This window comes from Argiope bruennichi, chromosome X2 (assembly GCF_947563725.1).
Source record: "Argiope bruennichi chromosome X2, qqArgBrue1.1, whole genome shotgun sequence".
Classification (NCBI taxonomy): domain Eukaryota; kingdom Metazoa; phylum Arthropoda; class Arachnida; order Araneae; family Araneidae; genus Argiope; species Argiope bruennichi.
In genome coordinates this window covers 120637408-120662303 of record NC_079163.1, presented here as the reverse complement: position 1 = coordinate 120662303, position 24896 = coordinate 120637408, and the positions used below count along the sequence as shown (strand labels likewise).

Below are 24896 nucleotides of genomic sequence, written 5' to 3'. Positions count from 1 at the left end.
TAAGCAGCTCCATTAGCATAAGGCGAATTCTAGAGCGTGTTCCGTTGGAAGTGATAAATATTGGATTTCGACTAGGGAATCCTCTGATAAGCCGGGCTTATCTATATCAGGTCGAGTGATTCCAGATTTCCGACACATCTGTACTTGGAGGAACCTGTTTGCTGAGCGTTCAGGTGACTCTTACCCCTTCCGTGAAAGATATTCGCTCTTAAGAGTTCCATTCTGGTAACAGGGCTCAACCTTATTTAAGTAGCTAGCAAGCATTTTCTTTAGATTGGAATAACTTCAATTTAATGCTGAATCATAACGAAATGTTCTATTGTTAAGAGCAACATTTTCATTATAGTGTTTGGATGAAGCAATTCATGCTTTGTTATTTTTAATTTATAAGGATAAATATTCTTAAGGAAGTAAATAAAGAGTGTTGTTAAACTAAGGGTGATTTTCTGAAGAATTCTTTGTAAGATCTCTTTACCGTTAAGAGCATTTTCTTCTTGAGGGTTACTGTTGCGTTGGAAATATAATTTTGAACTTAATAGATAATTTAGAAGCTTATTGAAATGATCGTCGCTCCAGAAGCAAAAATGCAATTTTCTTTTACATTTTCATGTCGATTTTCACGATTATAATGAATTAAAAGCTTGAATTGGTTTTAGAAAATCCTATTTAAGTACAAAAATAAGATAACTGCATGTTCAGTGTTAGAGATGTTAGATGTTTCAGTGTTAGAGTTTCGATACTCGATTTCTCAAACATCTGCCGTGCACATAGGCCTGGTACAAATTAAATTATAAAAGAGATAAATGCCCTCCTACTATTATAGAATGGAATTTTGGTGATGAGAGTGTCAGCTCAGGTGTTGTTCTCGTCTTCTGCACAAGATTCAAAATTTCGCAATCTTTCTCAAATAGGCCTTCGTACAGTTTTAAAATGATAAATTAACTAAAACTATAGTATACCTAACCTATTATTTCCTATAACAGGACAAATATCCAATATAGGAAGTTTATATATTTTATTTTCATCGGGCGTAACAAATTGGTCTTATTTATAGAAACCAAATAAAAGAGCTGCTATTTACTAATTAAAATGAGCTATTTTTAAATATATTATTTTCAAGCTAAATGAGCATTTCCTTCTTGCGAGTTATCAATGCATTGACCTCATAAATTTCAGCCGACATTTTGTATAGAACGGTTGTGTATAACATGAGCTGTTGCTTTGAAAGATCAAGATGTGGAGACATTCCATTGAAATAATAATCGATTTGTGTAATTCAAATTTTACTATGCCTGAAATTCCTCATTCCGTCTGCAGGTCTTCTAATAATTGTGAATTTTTAATCAGTCATCAAAGTTTCTCTCTTTAGCATCGATCCTCATTGAGGAAGAATGTTTAATTAAAGCATTCTTTAATGGTGGAAGAGATTCTTTGCTATATTCATTTAGTGCGGAAACAGTATCGGTCAAGACTTTTAGTGAAATTTAATACATCTAATGTTTTATTCTACTAATTCACATTTTAGAAAAGATTACATATATTAGTCGATGTATAGTTGCATTTTCTATACCTATCAAGATATTTACTTTTATTTTTTAAAAGCTGCTCGTGCCGATCATGAATTCAACACATACTTGTTTTTGAACACATGACCATAACTTGTGGCTAATTTTTCCGTAATTCACTTTTTTTAAGTTTTTTTAGGAAAAGTCTTTCAAAAATTTTTTTTATAAAAATAAGACTGGATAATATGTTCTATACATCATGGGAGAAGTTTAGTTTTGAAATTGATATAATTTATTAGAAAAGTTCGGAGACTTATACTGAATATTAATAATGAATATTTATTTAAGTGTTTTTGTTATAATTTCATTGTATACCCATATTACTAAAATCATGGTTAGAAAGATGAAACAGACAGAGGAATTCATAAAATCCGTTATGTTGCGTCACACATTCGTTCAGTTCTGATCCGTTTTACTATAGAAGTAATTGAACTTTATTTTAAAAAAAAATTATGACACATAAAAGAGGGAAAATAAAGAATGCATGATATATGAATAGGAAGAAGCGAATTAAAATATATAAGCTAAGAAATTATTAATATAAAAACAGAGTTATGTATGTGGAACGACGAATGTATGTATGTGGACCACGAATAAAAAACATTAGGAACTACGAGAAAAAAAATAAAGTAAAAAACTGAGCTATAAGTGAGGAGCAAAAAAAATCAAAGTCAAACATTGTAATATATATGAAGCAAAATAATGTAAAGGAATCCATTCTATGCTATATGAATTACTAAAATAAAGATTTTAAAAATTTCTCAGCATATAAAGTATAAAATGAATGAAAAGCATTGCGCTATATATTTCCGATGATGGTGAAAATAAAGGATTGTGCATTCATGAAACACATGAATAATATACAAAATTTGCACAGTAAATAAAGTACAAATGCAAAAAAGAATGCGTAGATCACCTGTCCTTCAAACACAAAACCGATGTAATCAAACTCCCTATAAAAAATCTTATCCTTTATTTATATCTGGATCAAAGGAGATGAATAATCCGTGTTATCTCTAAAAATGAGTTAAAACGATAAGATTAAATATCAGCTCTAATTAATTAACACGAGCAGATAGTACACAAACTAATTACGAAGGAAGATTTAAATTTCTTTCAGCAATTGCTTCAAACACTGTTGAATAATAAATAAAAAATATTCCCCTTTTTAACACAACATTTGGTTCATCAACTGTCGAAGGAATTAAATTCTGCCTGACTGAAGACTTTAATGAGAATTTTTTCTTTACATAAAAACTGAGATTAAGTTAAAAAAGAAATTTCAAAATGCTAAATAATTTTTTGTTTAACATTTTTAATCTTTTTTGTCACTTTAATTTCTCCTCAGCTAAGATTTTATTGATAGATTTTTTTTTGTAACATAATTCTTCAGCCCGTTTCTCGGCTAAAATAAAGATTTTTGATGAAAAACAAATAATTTTATTCTATTTTCAGGCATAAACGCATGTAATTATGAGTATGTCCTTTCTGATTATATTATATTATATATATATATATATATATATATATATATATATATATATATATATATATATATATATATATATATATATAAATAAAGAGAGAGAGAGGAGAGAGAGAGAGAGAGATTTTGCATTCAAAAAAATTGTATGCAATATTTTTTAATAAAAAATAAAATGATATTCATTTCAGAAATATGATCATGAAATAAAATTTAAGATTTATGTTTGCTTCCGATTTCAGTGAAGACAGACTTTTTAACTAAACAAAATAATAATATTTGCAAATATTTCTTTCAAATATTCATTTAAGATAAACATTTTAATTTGATAGCCTAAAAAAAATTATCGGTTCCTTACTTGTCACATAATCCGTGGAATCACAACTTGGCTAAAATAAAGACTTTTGATCAGAATAAAAATGAATATTTCTCTTTTCAGGTCTTCTCTAATTTTTTGAGATATTCATAAATTTTCAAATGGAAAGGATACAAAGTCTCGTCTCAGTATGCTTTTTGCACTTGAGATTATTAATTTTATAAGAAAATCATTATATAATCAAAATGTATGAAGAACAAGAAAACAATTTTTTAAATAAAAATGATTTAGAATTTCAAAAATAATCAAATCTTCCTTTACAAATCATATTGTTTGTTTATTTTTAGCTGAATATACAAGATCATGTACTTACTCTAAAACTGCTTCATCTGAAGTATGGTCTAAATACTCTACTGAAGAGCTTTGCATTCTTATCACTTTTTCAGCAAGAATTGTAGAAAAAATAAGCCTTATTTTCTAATTTTTTACTTTACTTCCCATTTTAATTGTGCAAAGCGGATATGCGACGAATTTTTAACTTTATAAATCCAGAAAAAATCAAATATTCCATTTTTTACTTTAGTGGTTAAATCCAATAAGTGAACTAAGCATCATATGATGGATTTTATATGTTAGTTTTAGTGAGCTGAATGAAATATATATGCCAGCTTCATTTTGATGAACATTAATAATACAAACAGCTCATGAATATAACATCAAGTCTAAATTATTTAGTATGCTTACAACATCAAAATGATGCTTCAAAAGATAAATTTGGTAAATAACTATAAACAGTGTAACATTAATAAGTAAATTATGAATAAAATATTACATTCTGTAATAATTAAGATCATTATGCTAATTTAATAACGTTCACATCAACCTGTCCATAATAATGATGAAAATCATTCTTCTATTAGCATTACTGAGTAGGATAGACTCATGAATAAACGCCTAAATTTCTTACCATCGACAGACCTTTTACCTGTAGGTTTATCATAAATTATATAAATTATGGTTGCTTTTTTTTCCCTTTCTTGCTTAAATAATATACATAGAGAAAATTTTGTATTCACCAAAAAGATTGACTTCAAAATTTTGATGATATAACCAGAGTCTGCAAAAGCTCTTTTGAATTTTATCAGCATTTCCAATTATTAATGAACCCCACCAACTATTAATGAATGAATCGCACCAAACCAGACAGGGGAAATTCGCACGTGATATTACTCCAAAACTGTACATTTCTATCCATGTGCTATTTAGATTCAGACTTTGGAATCTGAATTCAAGATATCTATGTTTGTTGCTTTGTTACCTCTGTTTGTATACTATAATTCAGAAATGCAGCAAGTTAAATGATTAAAATTTCGCACCTTTCATCGTCAGAACTGTAGGAAAGTATCAATTTTCCTTCAACATTATTGAATGTTTAGCCCTTTAAATTCTTGTTTGTGAGAACGCGATAAGTAGAAAAAAATATATGATAAAAACTAAATAAAAGAAATTTGACTCGGCTTTTGACGTCAAAATTTAATGAAATATTAATTAAATCTTGGAGCCAAACAAGAAGTCCAAATTTTTACTCAATTCTCTTTATATTATAAAGTTAAACACAAAATGCATCATAGTATGAATTTATACGAAGAAATAACCCAGATTCTTAGGATTGTTAGGATTAACCGAACACAAACGGATCTTAGAAAAATTAAATATTTCACTGATATAATCACTGAAACTAGAAATAATATATGTTGTTTTGATGGTTAAGACTTTACCGTTTGATAATAAATTCTTTGGATAACTGAAGCAATCTCAAAGATATATTTGTGTTCGCTGCTATATTTCTCAAGGATAGTTTTATACCTCATTTCTATCCAAAAAATCGATTCATCTTTTCTCTCCTTCAACGTTCTCATTTTATTTACTAAATTTGGAAGCAAAGAGTGTACGGTTCGTTACATCTTTGTTGAGCAGAAATCTTTATCCAGCGTTTGCAATTGCCTTCTTTGCAACATCAACTAAAATGAATTGAATCTAAAGATCTGTGCTGAGCAATTTCCAGCCCTTCGGGGACTGACTATACTCAAAATCTTTCAAAGAATGGTTTCCTGAGTCAAAAATACGAAATTTTATAAATATTCAAACTTTCTTTTTGAACAAGGAAAAGAGAAACATAACTTTAAAGAAATTCTTCTAAAGAGTGTTTTGTTAACAGCTATCACTCAAATACATATTTAAATGTAAACTTTGTTGTCTTTGTGGATTATAAACTTTGTGGTGTTCGTGTTTCAAACTAAGTTGCATGTAAAATTCCTAGCTTACAAAAACATATTTGTTTTATAGGAGTTGTGAATTGTTTTCGAAAAGAGGAATAAGAAAATCATAAACTTAAGTTAGTAACTGTTGCATTTCAGAATTTTCTGAACAAACATGTATTTTTACTACAATGTATTTTGGCAGTGTAAAATGGTAAATAAGGTAGGGAAACTGCTGAAGCTAAAAAAATGAAACCTTTTGAAAACTTGCCAAACTATACCTTTCGACAAAATTAGGTTCAAAACTATCAAATATATTATTTGGAAGGGTTTAATCATACAAACCCTTAAACACTCAATAACAAACTATACTTTTTCGATACATTGCCATTTCTATTTCTTTAGCTTGAAAAGAAAATTTAGAATCAAGTCACTGTCATCATATACATCATTTCTAAAGAAAATTTCTTCATCATTTCTACCTCTAAAAGGTAGAATCGAATAACACGATTTTTCAAATTTGATGTTTGTATTTCAATCTATATTATGAAGCTCAATCAAATATTTCTGTAAATCCTCAACTTAGTATACTGTATACATGTAAATTATAACTATATTAAACATTTAAAAAGAAAATAAATTGTTTTAAAAGGAAATAATCATACCTAAAAAAATTGCATAATACATGATTTTTAATTTTTATCATAATTTTCATTGCTATCATATAAAAAAGAATTTGGAACAAATATTAATATTTTTTATTGTTTTGTTAAAGAGTTAATATTCGAACAATTTTAAACTTGCGTATTGAATCTTCATTAAAATTTTATGCTTTCCTGGACAAAAAAAGACTTTAATTACTTAAATGAAATCTAAATTTAAATTGGATACTCGCTTTATTTTAGCACATAACTGAAATTCTTATTATGAATTATATCGTATATCTTCAAAAATTAAAACACGAGGATCATTTCAAAGACATTTAAACCGGAAGCATTACCATTTTTGTTAAAAAACGTTTAAATATAAATATTCTTCGGAAACATTAAACTGTTGATTTTATTTGATTGCATAAAGTATAGGAATTTTGACAAATAATGTTGAAACGAAAATTTGGTTTTTAAGAAATATTTTCGAATGATTTTAATATATCCCATCGATTTAATAATTTTCATAGGAAATAGATATTATTTTAACATTATTTTTCTACTTTCATCGTTTTATTCTGCGATATAGAGTAAAGAACGATAAAAAACTGAATAATTTTTGATAATTAGGAATTAGCAGTTAGAAAATATCCTCGAGGATAAATCTCATTTCTACAACTTTAGATACGATCACAGAAAATTGTCAACATCTTCATTGAGAAATTGCTGTAAGTGATCTCAATTCCAATCAAAAATCTTTATTGTGAGCAGATCTTCGGCAAAATGCTGCTTAACGAAATGGCAGTGCTTGACTAACTTGATGTTTATCGAATCACAATAAAACTTCGATTCCCCAAAAAATTCGAATAAAGAAAAACTAGATGAAGGTAAAAACAGAGTAAAGCAAGAGAAACGATATTTTTCATTTAAAAGGAGCTCCAATAATTCGTTTATTGAAAATATTTAAAAGCTTTAAAACGTCATGCAATTAATAGTTAAATAGTAAATGACTTTTATGAATAAAGATCTATTATTCATAATTAAATAACTAATAACTGTAGGAATAATGATTTATATAAACAATTTTGATAAACAAGTAGTACATAGCATTAAGAATACAACACATGTACTATAAGAATTACAATAAAGAATGTTATTCGCAACTGACGTGTTGAAAGCCCTTTAATAACCTGAGAAAAAATTTATTACTGTATTTAGATGGAATGTATTGTTCAATATTCTAGTTTCAGAATAAATTTAAAGATCTGTAAAAAATTATTCAATTGCGAGCTCTAAAGTCACTGGACTGATATATTTAAGTAGTGAGATTCATTTTTTACAAGATTTAGTTTTGTATCTGGTATATAAGTGTCCGGTCCGGTGGATCAAGAAATGAATGAAGTACGAATTGAGAAATTTCATGTCAAGTTAAATAAGGTTCAAAAAAGATTATGAATAATAGACCTCATCACCATAATTCACCTCATCCTGACAAAATCAAACATATACTTTTTTAAATAAGTAAATTAATAATAACTTTAAAATAATTTTTTCTTACCTTTAAATTGTGTCTCACATTTATTTAAATTAACAAACTCTTTGGGATAAATTCAAACACATCAAGAAATAAGTGAAAAATCAAATATATGTTTCGTCTTTACAAGCCCAAAACTAATCAAGTTAAATAAACAGTATATTTTTATTGAAAGCACTGATGAATAAAAGGAAAACCCTTTTGATCTCTGACTGAATTGGGAAGCTATATTCGATTTGAACATACGACCTCTTCTAATCAGAGTCGAAAAGATTATTTCTGTCACAAAAGCTGCTTCGCAATTTTTTTCCGGTTTGATCCATACCAGTACCAAAAGAATGCGGGAGCTAGTCAGATATTAATTAATCCTGTATAGGATTAAAGGTTCACCTCATCCATTTATTGCACAGAATCAGAGCCGCCTTAATTATAGCTGCAATGTTATTTGTTTACTCTTTGAAGCTTTGATGTTAAAACGTGAATCTTAGTTTTGGCAAGAAATCCAGTAAAGTAATTCAACTAAAAGTTCTGTCTCATCCAAACTATTGCATCTAAAGCCAGCGTCGAATCGAAACAAACAAAATTATTTGTGCTTTATGTCATCCACTTCCTTCAGTTTTATCTATTGTGATTACTAATAAAATTATGGGGGAGTTCCAGTTATATTTTGTGGAAGATCCAGCTCTTTACAAACAAATAATTTTATAACTTTACGACTTAAAAAAAAAAAGCGTTTATCTAAATTTTTCTAGAGCTGATTGTGCTCTGAACATCGTTTATTATAAGATTTCATGTAAGCCTGTTTGTGTGGATTCACAAAATCTTTCTTGTATATTCTCTAATAAATATATATAATAACCATGCCATTGGCGAGTGATAGTTACGAAAAAGCCTGTAGAGTCGATTTTTGGCCATTTTTTTCCTTTTAATCCCTAGGATGCGATGAATAGGCAAGTACCACAAAAGCGAATATGTGTTTTGGGCGGCTTTGTTCCCTTCGATTATAGACAAAATTTAGCACAAAACTACAATTCTAGTCATAAAAGCACTTACCAAATTTCATAGATTTAAGTCATTTTATTTTTGAGCTGTCGCGTCTACAAATTTCTGAAAGTGCAGACCGAGAAATGGTTGACACCATGAAGTATTTGATTCCAAATTTGTAACATATCTACACTTTAGATGTTAGATCTGTGCACCAAATTTTCTCCACCCAGCTCTCTTCCTTTTATAGTTATAGTGTTAATTTTTATCTGACTATATTTCCTCCTAAAGGATTTCCTTTAAAATTTGATTGAAATCTAAACATTTCGAAACCACGTTCCAAATTTTATTTGTCTAGCTCAACATTTCCTTGAATTATCATATTCACAGACAAACATAGTTTCAAAAATCTGCTTTCAGGATTCAGGTTGATCTCAAACGTGGAGATATGTCAAAATATCGAGTTCAAACTTTTTGACGATTACAATAATCGTTTAATAATCCCTCACGTATGCGAGAAAGTAATAAAGTAGTTAACACTCATAAAATTAAAGCAATAAATAATTTTGACTGCGATAATTATATAGACATTCTTTCATTCAATTAAAAGATAGTTGAATGGCGCGAATAAAAATCTTTTTATTTAAACAAAATATGTATATATTAAATGAATAATTTATACTGCAAATAAAGCTGATAAATTATTTTAAGACTGCACTGTTTTTATTCACATATGTGCGAAAAAGAGATGTAACTTTCTAAATAAACTACATTCTCTGATTTATTCCGTAAATTTTAACTAGCGTCAGTTCAAAGAAATGTTTGTATAATTTCGTCTTGAGATAGAATACATATTCGCACATTACATATGCAAATTATGAGCGTTTTCTGATGCGTCTTCCTTTTAGAGAGACCAACTTTCTTTTTTGAAAACAGCATTGTGTTTATCGCTTTCTTATTAATGTTTTCCAAGACGGAAATTAAACACGAAACAACTTCAGTAAAGCATGCTTTTCACAAAGGAAATGATGTAAAAGCATGAACTGTCGGCGAAAGAAATTCAAACGCTTTTTCCACATTTTTCTTAAATTACGCCGGATATTTTTTTATTCATTTCCCTTCTCTCTTTTTGCCTTTATTAGGAAATTTCGCATATTGAAAGAGCTGTTGTTTTCTCAGTTTTATTAACTTTTTCGATCCATAACAAAGAAAAGCCAGAAAATAAAATGAGATGAAGCGAAACAAATTTGTTGAAAAAATATTTTTAAAACGCTTTCAGATTTATTCAAGATGACTTAAAACACAGCGCATAGGATATTCGGAAAGATACAAAACACAAAAGTAAACCAGAATCGCATAGAAATGTATGACTGGAAACGCTATCTATATGAGTTAGACCATACAAAAGATGTTAAAATAACAAATCAGTTCTGAATTAGAATTCTTTGTTTGATCATATGTTGGATTTGAACAGATTTACATCAATTAAAATATAAAAAACCATATTTCTTAAGGCACTAAAAAGGATCTGCTTTAAAAATTTCTTTCATTTTACTTATCGTGGATAAACTATTATTTTATCATTCACGCCATGTTTCAATTTTTAATGCTTAGAATGTACTTGATCGTCAAAAGTTCTAGAACAAATTGTGAAATTAAAAATAACATAGAAATATGTAAGGCTGAATACAGGAAAAATAATTTCGAAAAAAAAATTATCTCATAAAATGTATCAAACTGATTATTCGCTGGATCTCTACAAAATATTAAAATCGCTTGATTATAAAAACAAATAATTTTCTGCACAGAGATAAATATCAAGTAACCTTCGTACCCAACATTTTCTTTTAAACTATAACCTAACAAATTTTTAGGGAGTCGAAATATTTTGATAAATTTTTCTATAAAATATTAAATTTCCTGTAAATTCTTTTCTATTCAATGAATGTTTCCAAGCATTTCGACTACCTTATATCATACTAAAATATCGAGTCTTCTCTGAATTCGAAAGAGCAATATTATTCTTTTTGAAATCAGACGAATTGCGAACGATTTCCAACAAATGCTTGTATATGTATACGCATTTTTATATCTGTAAGATAAAAATTTATCGGAAGTTTTAGAATTTCTGGCGATGTAGGTATCGAGTCTCTTATCCAAAAATATCGAGACTCTGGAATGTTTTCCTCTTTCTGCTTTCATGAGTTTTTGAGACATCTTGTTAAAAAGCAAATTCCATTCATAAAAGTAGATCGTAATAGACTGTTTCGAAATAACTTCTGTAAGAATAAAATCTTTAAGAATGCTGACTTCCAATAAGAACTAATAGTTTGATTTTAGCTGTTTCTTGAAAAGAAACTCGATAATGTAATTTGATCAATGTAGGCTATAAAAAGTTTTAATGTTTTTATCAAACGAAATGAAACGCGTACTTTTTTGCGTAAAAATGAAATAAGTCTTATTGCTTAGATCATTGTTGATTTATTTTTTTATATTTGTATTGTAGTTGCTAGCTTAGAATTTTTTTTAGAATGGGTTCTTCATCAGATCGGTCAGATTCACACGTTCAGTAATATAATGTGATAGGATTCAAAGGATGCATTTTGTGATGAATCTTTACAAGTGCGTGAATGAGAAAGGCTGGCCAGTGCTTTGATTCCCTTTCAGTCTATGGTATATTACGAAAGACATTATTCTCGCTGTAGGTCGTACCACCAGATGATGAGTAGATTTTGAAAGATTTCAACAAATGATATTTATCATTTAGAATTTCCCTGCGGATTTAAAGAGATTTTTCTTTAACATTAGTATTAGTTTCTTCAATAGGGATTGTTTTCAAAACAAGCATAAATTAAATAATGCTTCAAAATAAGTTTATCACGAATGCAATTTTAAATTAAATGTAAAAAAATTGAAAAATTATTATTTTGTAATTTTTTTAATGAAGTATCAATAATCAGTTTTGTTCAAAGTATTCAGAAAAGCTTTAAATAACAGAAATAAACAATCAAATATTGATTTACAAAATGTGCTGCTTACCTAACTTACAAATGATATTGCTTATCTGTGAAAGGGAAAAGTGATGCATTAGGCTTTTAAAATGAATGGCACTTACAGCATGCTTTTATAAAAATATAAAACAAATTTAAGTCTGATTTTTTTGTGTGCATATTTTCTGTAAAAGTTATTGATGCTAAATATATTGGCAAGCTTTTCATCCTCTTAATCATTAATCACTACAGTAAAAAATGGGACTACCATGCAACAGTCTTTCAGTCAATGGTAGTCATATTTCAGATAAAGTGTCAATACTAATATTTAATTTAGGTTTTTCTTGAGTCTACAAAGCCTATTGTGAATGTAAATCTTATCGCGTGTATCCTGTTTTCTCTACCTATTTAATGCAATTAATTTTTAATTGCATAATTAGATTATATTTCTTTCTCATTTTGAAATGAGGAATTGAAAAACTGCATTAATTGTAAATTATATTTTTATCTACGATAACATATACTGTTAAATAACGTATCTTAATTCCTCAGAAGTTCAAAATAATCTTTTCTGAATATTAATTTTTAATCAGCAATTCAAGTCTGAAAAAAAATCAGAGTCATGATCAAAATTTTATTTCTTTTGATTAGTTCTAACTGCACCGTCCCTATGTCTTTAAATTTATGTTACTCCATGCAATTAAGAAAATAAAATACCCTCCCCCCAATTAAATTTACTCTTTAGTCATGCTGAATAGCAGAACTCAAGCAACAGTTGCCATCACAAGTGAGAAAGACATCACGCGGGCTTAAAATTATTGATTATGCACCTGTTTTCTTTCAAAATTCTCACTTCCTTTGAAAAAATTGTTTGAATTATTTTGCAAAGTTTTAAATACCAACTCTAATTATTTCTCCCGCTTTTTACTCTCTTGGGAATATATTATAAGAATCCCGCAAGCAATTAATATTTTTTGCCAAAAGAGATAATATTCAAAATAAGCACAGCTGAGCTCAGAGAATTTTTATTTCTGCCGCATTAAAACTAAGTTCCCCTTAATTAATTATCTCTCCCGGTCATCTTTATGGAAAATAGTAGCAACAACAGGTAAGCGTAAATTATTTACGAACTGTTCGTAATTAACATTACCCATCCATCATTGAACCGGAATTCTGTAACACATTCCTCCCCGTAGGCAAATCACAGCAACACCACTCCAAACAAAGCTCCTTATTTACATTTTCGATCCACTGTCGCGGCTTAACATTTCGTCGGGAGAACTTAGATGTCAGAGAAATAGCCTCCAGCTATACACATGTGACAGTGACAAGGGGTATTAGATTCCGGAATTTCAATGTTTTTATTTCGAAGGCGGAAAATGGTTCAACGGTTTTGGGTTTGTTTCGTTTCATAGAAGTTTTAATAATGGCAGGATTATTTTTTTTTTAAATTTTGTGAAGCAGCTCAGATTAGAAGGTTTTTTTAACCCCCACGGTTATTTTTGATGTAGGTAAGAGGGTTAATCTTTTATTTGTATGACATTTCAAAAATAAGAAAACTGGCTACTTTTTTTTAAATAACTTAAAATAGCATAATTTTTTTTCTAATTAAAATCCTTGTTTCTGTTACTTCGGGCTAGGAAGAGCAATTAATTTTAATCCTCGACGAATTAAAAATATTTTCTGAAATGAACTGAACTGTTTATAATTTATATATATCTGTTAGATTAACTTTGCGTTGAGGACAATTATATTCGGACCTTGTCATTTTAAGCATTTGATTAATGATTAAGACTTTGAACAGGCACTTAATTCTTCTGACTTCTACGCCAGACCAAAGAATATGACAATTTCAACGCGCACCTGTCCAAATTATAAATGTCACTGCTTTAAATAGTATCTGATACTGATTTTTAGAACCAATGGGGTTTCTTTTCTATAGGGTCCAATTCAGTACTTTCGCCTGTATTATGAAAAAATTATTTTTAATTTTATAAGCAAACGGATTGATTAAATGGTCAGAAACTTTTTAATATGCCAATGAAGTTAAAGTTAAACAAATAGATTCTTTTTTCAAAATTTTCCTGTATTTTTCAAATCTTCATTATTAACAAATTTCATTAAAAATCTCTTAAATTTTAACGAAACACTAAAAGCATTTGCAGCTTCTTCTATGATAGAAACTTCTATTTCCTGTATTTGTTATAAACAGAATTAGTAAAATTCAAAATTGGTTTAATTTTTGTAATATTGCTTCTTGTTTCTTGCAGTAAATGTCGTAAAGTATTACGGTTCTAAAATTCAAATCAATCAAAAATGTGCTCTGTATCTGACTATTATGCAAAATGAGAGTCGAAATCCTTCCTATTATCAAGTTATAGGAAATAGTAAAGTGGCATGCTGAGTTTTTTTTTAAATAATGAGTTTGTGTAAGTTCAAAACACGAACGTTAATTTACCAAACTAAATTAAATCCCCCTCTTACAGTATTGTTCTCTTCAAACAAAAACTTAATTATATTGAACTACCAGCGTGATATTTGCTTTTTTGAGTAAATGGAGTTGCTTGTGCTTTATATATAATTAATGGGAAATTTTATTAGTTTAAGCAACTTAGTTAATGCCAGGTTGCAAAAGCCGTTTTAGTTTTTGTAGGTGAAAAACGGTTTAACCTTTGCATAAGAAATTAATTTGTCTGCTTTTTGAAGTTAAACAAATCCATGTGTGTAGGCTAACATTAAAGTGTATATTTCAGCTATTTAAAAAAAAAATAACTATTTCCTTAAACAGTTTATTCTCTTCCCCCATTTAATTCATAAAATGCCTAATTCTTTTATAAATAACATTTCATGATCCATGAAATAATTCATTGAAGTTTTTAACGACAGTACGTGCAGTTGCGATATTTAAAAATGTTACATACTTTGTGATCTCAAGTTTAAAATTGTTAATTATGTCACTCACAATAAATATGGGGCCTTTATTTTGGATACCCATATTTTTTCCAATATGTTACTTAGTGTTACGTAATACTTCCAAATAAGTTTAATAATAATATTAGGGATTTGATAATAGTGATTTTAATTCTGTTCTTGCAAAAATGGACAAAGGTAAGAAAGGAATCGATCTCAGCTAAAGGAGCATTTTAAAAATTTAACTCCGTCAGTAATAAATTCAATTAGAAATCGAATGTTAGTTTCCTAGGATATAAAAGAGATTAACCTGCAAAATACATTACATTTTTAAAAATCAAAATTTTGGAAATATAGATCATTTAGAAATAAAACTTTGCTAGAGACAAGTATCATAGCTGCAAAAGTGTTGCAAGTATAGAGCGCTAACGGCCAAGAACTGTTTCATGTTCAATCATTGTAATTAAATAGCATCATCAGCCGTCGTGGTGTGGGACCACCAAAGATCAAGCTTATTACGGTAGTTAAAATAAGACCTGTTATTCGATGCAACATATGACAATTTTCTTCGTAGATTAGTTATAAATGATCAAGATGTCATGAATGTTTTTTTTTAATCTTGATAGCATTATTTACAAGACTTTTACATTCAGTTCGATTTTAGTTTTCTACTATCAGAGAAATTTAAAGTTCCTGGAATATATTTATTACGTTCTTTTATTTACCTTGACTTATATCATGTTTGTAAAGATGGAAAATTGTAATCGATTTGTCACTTATTTCCTCATGTACTTGAAATTCGAAATTTTACACACTTTTTATACATTTCCCTAATAAAAATGCGCTCTTTTATATTACTTTCGGTACTTAATCATCAACTAGTTGATTAATGTAACTAAGCTGATTTCATGCGAGTATTGTCACCTACTAGTGAATTTGGAAAAAATGGCAAGATTCCATACTATTTATAAAAATAATTATAAATTAAAAACTAAAAATTAGAAAATAATTAATCTTTAACAGATTCTAGTTGTTTAAATATTCCTTTTAGTACATTAACGAAAATTCTTTTATAATCTATTTCTTCTTTTTAATTTAAAACACTTTTGAGTATGTAATAAAAGAAGTTAGATCAGAAGTTGTTTTTAATTTGTTTGATACAGATGAGTTTGAAAAGAAAGGGAATGTATTTAAAATAAAATACTGCATTTCACGAAATATAACTTTTAAAAGATATCATTTCGGAAATTTTATCCTCGAAAAAAAAAATCACAGGTCATGCTGCGGCGAGAATACAAAGGTAATAGATGCAATTTCCTCATGAAAAACAAGCACTCAATTCGTGAAAAACAAGCACTTAAAACTGTTTATCGAAACAAAAACGCATTTCCATTGAAATACGGAAAAATCTCTCAAAATAATATTAAATTTTGCTTCTAACAAAAAAAAAGAATGGGGGAAAAGACAGAAGTTCCTAAAATAAATTTAGTTGAACCTGCAACATTTCATGCGCAAGTACTAGTTTAATATCTTTAGACACTGCACCTGAAAATAATTTATTTATAGGTACAGTACCAGCAAATAATTACGTCCCTTAAAAATGTGTATCTACTGATTTTTAAATTTTTTTGTCATGTGAACATTCGTACTTGCCTTGCAAACCTCATTATTAATATTAAATATCACGAAAATAAAGTTATTTTATTGTGAACAGTATCAGTGCCAAACGATGATTACTAGAATCAATTTACACAAAAATATGGACTTTTCCAATTATTTATAGTTTTTGCACTTTGTACTCAATTTTAAAAATCAACAGTTGTATTACATTTTAGATGGATGAACTAAGCAGAGTATTACTTTTTAATTTAAAAATATATCGGAAATAAGATTAAGAAAATCGCATCTACAGAAAAAAAAAGTTCATTTAGGCCATTCCTGAAGAACAATGCTTAAATATTTCATGCGATGGTATAAAATATAAGTTTGAATTGTTCTCTGTTTTATATGTCGTTTATTTCTCAGAGAAATAATCTAGTAGAAGCGACTGAGGAACGTTTGAGGGCAAAAGCAGGAAGTTATCTGAAAACACCGCCTTCTTTCCCCTCTCCTTTAGGAGATTATTTGATCAAAGAATATTCTTACTCATGTTTTAGCGAGAAGATCATAAGATAAATCCAAGTTACCTGAGATGACAACGGGAAATTCGGATAAAAATAAAACCAAGCAAGTTTCTACACTGGAGATAAGAAATCCCCAAAAATTGAGCTCAGGATTTATCCATTGCATAGGATCGGATTTCTAAAGAAAACCAATAAAGTGAAATAAAATAAACAACAATTGAGGTTTCGCTCTTCAAGAGGATCCTTAAAAACCGTTTTACTTGTAAACATAAATATTTTAAGATTCCAAATATTTTCAAAGTTTTAAAACTGCCACAGTCTTGCTAAAAATTATAATAAATATATGCAAGTTCAGTGATTGTACCTTTTCTAAAAAACAAAAGTACAGTAAGTACTAATTTAATAAATATCCTATAAATAACATAAAATTTATTTCTAAGAAATTTTAAAGGTTTTTACACTCCTCTAAAAATATATAAAAGTAGTTGTATCTCAATATAATAATAATTATTCGCTTTTTTTTAAACTATGGTTAAAAATAAAATTTCGAAACATAAAAGCATATAGAAAAATGCATGCAAAAATTTTTCTAATGCCCTTTTAATGAATTTATGAAAGTTTCTGGAATTCAAAAAATATACACCAAATTTTAATAAAAATTGTAAATAAGAAAAGAAATGTTTTAATAAATTAGGAGCAGTCGTGTAATATAAAACAAGATTACAATGTTTGCAAACGGCAGTTTCAATTTCTTTGTTAAAGAATTATCCATCGAGGTACTTTATACATGTATCATGATAAAGCAATAATATGTGTAAAATAGCTAAACAAAATTTAAAGGGAACTAGTAATTTGTTCTTTTTATTCTATCCTCAATAAAATAAAATAAAAATTTTAAAACCTTTCTGTTTTGATTTTTTTTCTTATTAATATTTCTTCAAATTATTTAAATAGATTCGTATACAAAGGCTCCGTTCAGATAAAAGGAAATCGATGTCAAAATAAATTTTGAACTACTTATTTGAAAGTTTCTTCGAATATTTTTATTTTTCATAAAAAAATTTTATTTGAAAGTAATAAAAAAATATATTAAAGTGTGTATTTCTAACAACAAATGTTGTAAGATTATGAAATTATTTGTTTCATAAAATGTAAACATTTAAGTTTAAAAAACAATGCACACTATTAAAGATTTATTGCAAAAAACACATTCAAAATCATAAAATGAAACAAAATTAAAAGGAATTTCAAACACCAGGTTTTCAAAACTTAAAAAGAGAAATAAAGTCTTAAAAAATGAAATCATGTTAAACTTTATTTGCAAAGGAAATATTTCTCTAAAATAAGATGGAAAAAAAATCAATAGAATTGAGTACTTTTTTTATTAAATTCTTAAATATCAGCAAATATAAATGCATATAGGTATTAATTTTCAAAAATATTTGGATTTGATAGCAAATTTAAAAGAAATATAAAAGAACTGAAAATGTATTAAAAAATAGTTGATAAAAGTATTTTAATATTTTCACCTGAAGTAAACGGATGAAGAGATATTTATTTTGAAAGTATAAAGTGAATTATTTGAAATATACGGAAGTTTTTGAGCAGATAAATATGCTGTAATTACATTAATTCTTATAAACGAAATGGCTTTAAAATTAATTTAATTTTCTTATGCATTTTTAATTTATTTTTTATTTAAAAATATATTGTTATAATATTCTTGTTAAATAATAAAGAAATTGATTCCTATTGATTAATTTCTATACTCTATTTATTCGATTGTCTTTATTCTGTTGCGAAAGTTCTCTAAGTCTCCTTTCTTTATAGGTGCTAGATAGCAAGGAATCTCTCATCACGATTTCGGAGGCCAAAGAAGCCATCTTCACAGAAGATTCCGGTGAGTGAATTTCATTCACTTTCTTGATTAAATCAAAAGAAAATCATCGCAAAAGGGAAATAATTCAGATACTTACAGATAAATTTCACTACAAAGAATTTTTGAAATTATCTGTTGTCAAATTTACTTCGAAAATTACATTTTTTTACTTCTCTAGAAATTTTTTTTAAACTGACATTTTTTTATAATTTGAAGAATCAGAAAAGTAGGATCCAAACTGATTCTTGAACTAAAGCATTCAATAAAACAATAACGTTCAGCTACATGAAAAATGTATTTTACTGAAAATGATTTAAGGTTTAATAATTATTTATGAAAGTTAAGGAATATTGTAAAGCAAGGAATATTTGTTGGAAAATAAAGAAATATTATCTCAAACATATCTGTTTACTATCAAACCAGTTTATATAAATACTTTTGCTGTGAAAAAAATAATATAATTTCCATGGTAAATATTCTCCTTGCGACATATATATTGCAGAATTTTTGTCCGGAAATATATTGTTTTCCCGAGAAATAAAACCGGTTTATTTTTTATTTTTATGTTAGTCTTGATAAAAGATGTCTGATAAAGAATATTTAACGTTAAATATTTGAATAGGTAACGTGCATTATGCTTTAGAAAAAAAATTAGAACTATATTCCATCTACATTGTAAATAAAGATTTTATTTTTTTGAAGTTGAATTTTGAAATTCAAGGTTGATAACAACTAGAGATATACTCTTATGTATATATTTAAAGAAATGAAAAGATATATATGGAAATTACTTGGACTATTTAAAAATATCTCTTCTTTTCTTTTCATCGTGCTTCCTATTGAGTGTTTGGTATGGTCTACTATTCAACAAGCATCGGTTCATTTAAATTTTCATAATTAGTTATTTGACTTGATGATACGGACTAGTTTATCCAGAATTACCTTTCTAGATGAAAAGGTCAAGTGGATTGACTATTAACTCGATTTGTCTGCTTATTATCTATAATTACAGCAACAATGGAAGATCAATTTATGAGAAGGATTGAAAACTGCCTAAATTTCAATACTGCTACAAATAATGTAAAATTCATATTAAAATTATTTTTAAATGTTATTTTATATATTTCAAATGATACAAATAAATGTTTCATGAAAAAATGAATATTTTTTGATGAAACTTTTAAATGAAAATTTACAAAACTGTTTAATTATCAAATCATTTACAATTCCTACAATTCAATTCTACACAAGAGTCTTTAATTATTCCTCTGAACTAAATAGATGCAAAATATCAACAATCTTGGGAATGTAAAAGAATGGAATAGGAATTCGAAATGACACTAAAAAATATTATGACTCAGAGTAAAAACCGGATTTTGAATCTAAATCAAAACCTACATATTTTAGATGAATAAGAAACATAAGAAACATCTTTTATAGAAAGAATTCAATCGAGTGAATGAAGTTGAAATGATTTTTTTCAGTATATTCCTACACAGTTTAGATATTTTGGTAAATGAGTATCTATAAAAAAATGAAATCAGCAATAAACATCTTTTTTACAATGTATTTAACGAAATGAATGAGCTTAAAAGTATTTTTCTACATATCTATCAAAAATTTGATGTTTGAAGAATTTAATGGAAACAACAAAATAAAGCTCACTGCAACAATGATATTAAAAATGTTTTCCCTCGTTATTTTAAAACAATTAAACATTTAACACGTTAAAAAGCAATTATAGAATAAATTCCATTCCAATAAAGAAAAATGAGGAAAGCGGAGGTAAATAAAAGATGGTATAAATTTAATTGCTTTCATTTAATTAAAGAAGAAGAATAGAACAAATAGTTGTGAGCAACAAATGTAATTATAAAAATTCCTTTCCTTCGAAAAACTTCGGCATACTTCAAAAATAATTTATTTAATTCGAGTGTATGCAAATTCGAATTGAATTAAGTTACTTTATTTCCTATAATTTAAATATATTAGATTATAATGTTTTCAGTAATGTTTTAAGTTAATGTTAATGTTAATGTTTTAAGTTAAGTTAATGTTAATGTTTAATGTTTCTAAGAAATTTCGCTCAATATGCACTTTTTATGGTTTTTTTTAACTCATTAAATACTTCTCCTCTATTCGAGGAATACGAAGTGTGAGATAAAAAGTATTTATGTGAATGACTTCTAAATAAACAAATATTATTATATATTTTAATTAATATAAATTTACCTTAAATCAATTTTAGAGCAATTAAAAGCACAATAAATTTTAAGTTAAAAATAATAAAAAGAAAAGCACCTATTTTTGAGACAGTATATATTATGTTAAATTTAATTTCTCCAAATACACAAAAAACAACGTACTTAAAAAAAACTTAGAATCGTATTGGATCTAATTTAAAATGGATTTTTAACTTTTATTCTGTCTTTTGAAATATGTTAAACTATTCTTATTAACTAAAATGCTTTTTTATAGTTTCCAACAACTCATATATTTTAAAGCAATTATTTTTTAAATTCTTATTTGCATTTTTCTTCTAAAGAAATATGAAATGAATTATAGGAGGAAATTGATTTTTATTTCTAAAAACTTTTAAATTTGCCATTAAAATACAGTGTAGTTAATCACATTTCACAGCTTTCATGACATTACGCACACTTTGAGTATTATTTATTTTTTAATACTGCTCATCAGTATCATACATAAGATTATCAAATCTATGCATTATCAGTTAGGATATTTCTACATAGTTTCAATCATTTAAATATGAAAAATTTAATTTATAATAAAGGAATCATTCCATGTCACCAGCAAAATTAACACTATTTCTTGACATTATTTTTTTGACTTATAAGATTCATTTATATAAATAACATTTAATAAATATAAAGTATTTTAAAAGAGGTTTTTCTATTCGATTTTTATTTTTGACTCTTGAAACTTACATATTGTTCATAACAAGTTACTCACTAACACACTAAAATATCTATTTTTAAAAAACATTTTTGTTTTATAAAAATAATCTTTTAATCTATACTTTAAATCCAAGCACCTTACCAGTTTCAAAAAAAAAAAAAAAACTGCAGAAACCTTTTTTTATACTGGAAATGAGTGTGCTTTTCATCAAGGTTTTTTCTTGATTAAATGCTGCAAATGGTTAATTTCTAGTTTCCGAAGAATGAAATGACATTCATATTTCTCCTTATTCAATATTTAAAGCCATTTTTTTATTTCATTTATTTGATTATTAATGAAATATCTTGTAATCTGTCGTGTTAAACTAAAAGATGTAAAATAAAAAGAGATACTAGTGTTATACAAGATTTTAAAATTATATGAACTTCTAACCTAAAATCTGATTCAATTATAGTTTTTAAAAGATATCCTCTTTCTTCTAATTTTTTATCAAATGGTTTCATTTATAATGAATTCAATTAAACTAATACATTATCTTCAACTTCATTCTATATTATTTTATTCTAAAATAACGTATACATTATTCACAATCTTATTTACTTATTTTTATTTCTTATACTCTCTGCTAGATTGACAGTATAAATTTAAAATGTAGAAGAAGAAAAAATATAAGAAATCAATCAAAAACCGTCTTAAATATCTTATTATGGGAACCCTTCAAATTACACCAGATGTATGACTGAAAAAATAAATAGTTTCACGTAATACATTATAAGAAATACAAGTATATGTATTTGAAATTTACAAAATGAATATGGATATCGGAATAAGATGATTTATAAGAATATTAAAAATAAACAAGCTAAGAAACAAGATATTAAGAGAAGAAAGCTAAATTCTAGCTAAAATAAATTCATGTTTTTTTTTTTTTTTTTTTTTTTTTTTTGTAAATTCTATTGAACTTCTGTTGGTTTAATAATCGTGTAGATAATTCATTCATCGTTGATATTTCAGTGGAATTAATTTTTAATCAAACAACAATTAGGGATCAAATAGTTTAACCTGTCTGGTCTGGAGCAGAATGATGTAACGTGCTGAAAAATGTTTCCCCCTTGGCTAAAGAAGTCAGAAATGCGATTTTATCTGTCAAATTTGAAAATAACCACAAAAATATAGGTTCGGAGAAAAAAACAAGAAAGGTTTTCTTTGAGATATTCGAGAAATATTTTTGCTTTTGCCTGTCTGGATCTCGAAAAGGGGTCATTTTCTTTCCTTCCGAAGAATTTAACGTATTTTATTCTTTTTGTACAAAAAAAAACATTCAATATTATACAACGTTCCGTTATTTTATAATTTCAAAAAATAAATAGCTACTGAATATCAGAGATGTTTTTAATTGTTTTAATGATGTCATTGTTCTTAAATAAATTACCAGAGATGGGTTTTTTTTTATGGTATAGTAGTTCTTCAATGCGGTTTCTTTTTATTTAATATGCTTCGATATTAAAAGTCTTTATGTTTTCACTTGGAGGTCAAATGAATAATACCTAAAAATGAAACGAATTATTTACCTTCATTAATTATTTGTCCTAAAAATAATTTCTCGCTCTTTTTCTCTTGAAATAAAAACTTTCAACATTCGGAAAGATTCTGCTAATTTACTCATTATTTTAAAAAATGTGTATCTAAATACTGAAAGAATATTTTATCAGCTCTTATCAGAAGTTTTCAATTTTAATTTTTTAAAAGAAGAATATAATTAAAACTAAATACCTTCTTTTTAGTCGTAATAAGTTTTGATTATTACCAAACACGAATGAAAATAAATTTTGTACTTTCATTCATGCCATTCTCCTCACCCCCTTACATATATTGAAAGTTTCTATCATTTTTACCTCAAATTAACATAATTCCTTTGTGTACTGTAAAAGCATTTTACTGTTTCTTACGGCATAACTTAGAAATAATTCGAATTTATATCTTTTGTCTGTTCTTCGGAAAAATCTATAATTAACTTCAAAAAATATAAATAATCTTTATTCAATTATTTATATCTCATGGATTACCAAAGTGAATTGAAATTTGTTTTCTAATGAATAGATCCAAGATGGATGAATATCAGTAATATTTCGAGACATTTTCGGTTAATCGATTAAATATAATGCAGAAATTTTTTATAATATTTCAATGGCCCTTAATTCAGCCTTTTATGCAAAGTATTTCGAAGTTGCATTTCTTCTGTACGATTCTAGTCTTGTTCAAAAGTGGATGGTATGTTTAATCCTTGAGACGATTCAAAGTGAATAGAACAGAGCTTTGCAGCAGAAACTGACATCAATCGATAACATTGGTCGATTTTTGCGGTCAATAACAGGATTTGTGTCCCAGGCATCTCGTCAGGGTGTCGATTGTTTGCATTAACGGTATATATTTTGGCCTGTTGCTTAGGAAAATACCAGAACAGCTTTCGGCGGCGTTGTAGCTGGTATGATAAATTGATATTCTAAATTCCAATTACATCAAATATGTAAGACTAAAAGGAATAAAAAAAGTTTTCTGTATATGGTTAATACTGTTTTCTGAGTCAATTTTCTTATTTATGTGATGGATAAACCACTACATCTGAAAAAGTGAAAATGATTATTTCTGGCATATGAAAATGTTACAAAAGAACCGTGTTTGATTACTGACCGATCGCCAGAGTTAATATCAATTAATAACTTTTAAAAGTGACCTTAAAGCATTGAAATATGCAAAATAATCTACACCCGAAGGTCACTTTAAAATTATTATTAGTAAGAATTATTCGCAAAATATATTTCATTTTAAGAATAAAAGCTCAAAAGAAGAAGTCCTTCAACTTTTGCTTTGTAAAAGTATACTTTTGCTTATATATTTTAGAGAAAACCTGTATGTAAATTACACAAATCTAAATACGAGCAAAAAACATAAAAATATTTTTTTTTTCATTGCAAGAGAATAACATTCAGCTGGGAAAAAAGCAGAAGTAAATTTTTGAAAATATCTACAGTATTATAGAGAGTGGTGTTATTTTCTCGGAAAGCAGTGTTATTATATTCTTTAAAAATCTTGTTTTTTGCAATTATTCTTAACGTCTTATTCTAAAAAAATTGGCTGTATTTTTGCGGTTAAAAAGATGCATCTTAGAAGTGAGCAATTCGTATTTAGAGTACTTCTTTTTTTTTAACTAAATAGAAAATAATATAATATGAACAGTTATTTTCTGTAAAGTTTAACTTTTTGAGTGTTAGTTATGATATTTTCTAT

At 27.1% G+C, this 24896-nt stretch overlaps 1 protein-coding gene across 4 annotated transcripts in view; it reads left to right on the top strand.

Moving 5' to 3' along the window:
- Positions 1–24896, top strand: part of LOC129960151 (solute carrier family 4 member 11-like) — a 321996-nt gene that overhangs the window by 214302 nt on the left and 82798 nt on the right. For all 4 annotated transcript variants that reach the window (XM_056073339.1, XM_056073338.1, XM_056073337.1 and 1 more), the window contains exon 4: positions 18641–18710. In XM_056073339.1, the coding sequence (XP_055929314.1) occupies positions 18641–18710 (70 nt within the window). The remainder of the gene's footprint in view (positions 1–18640; positions 18711–24896) is intronic.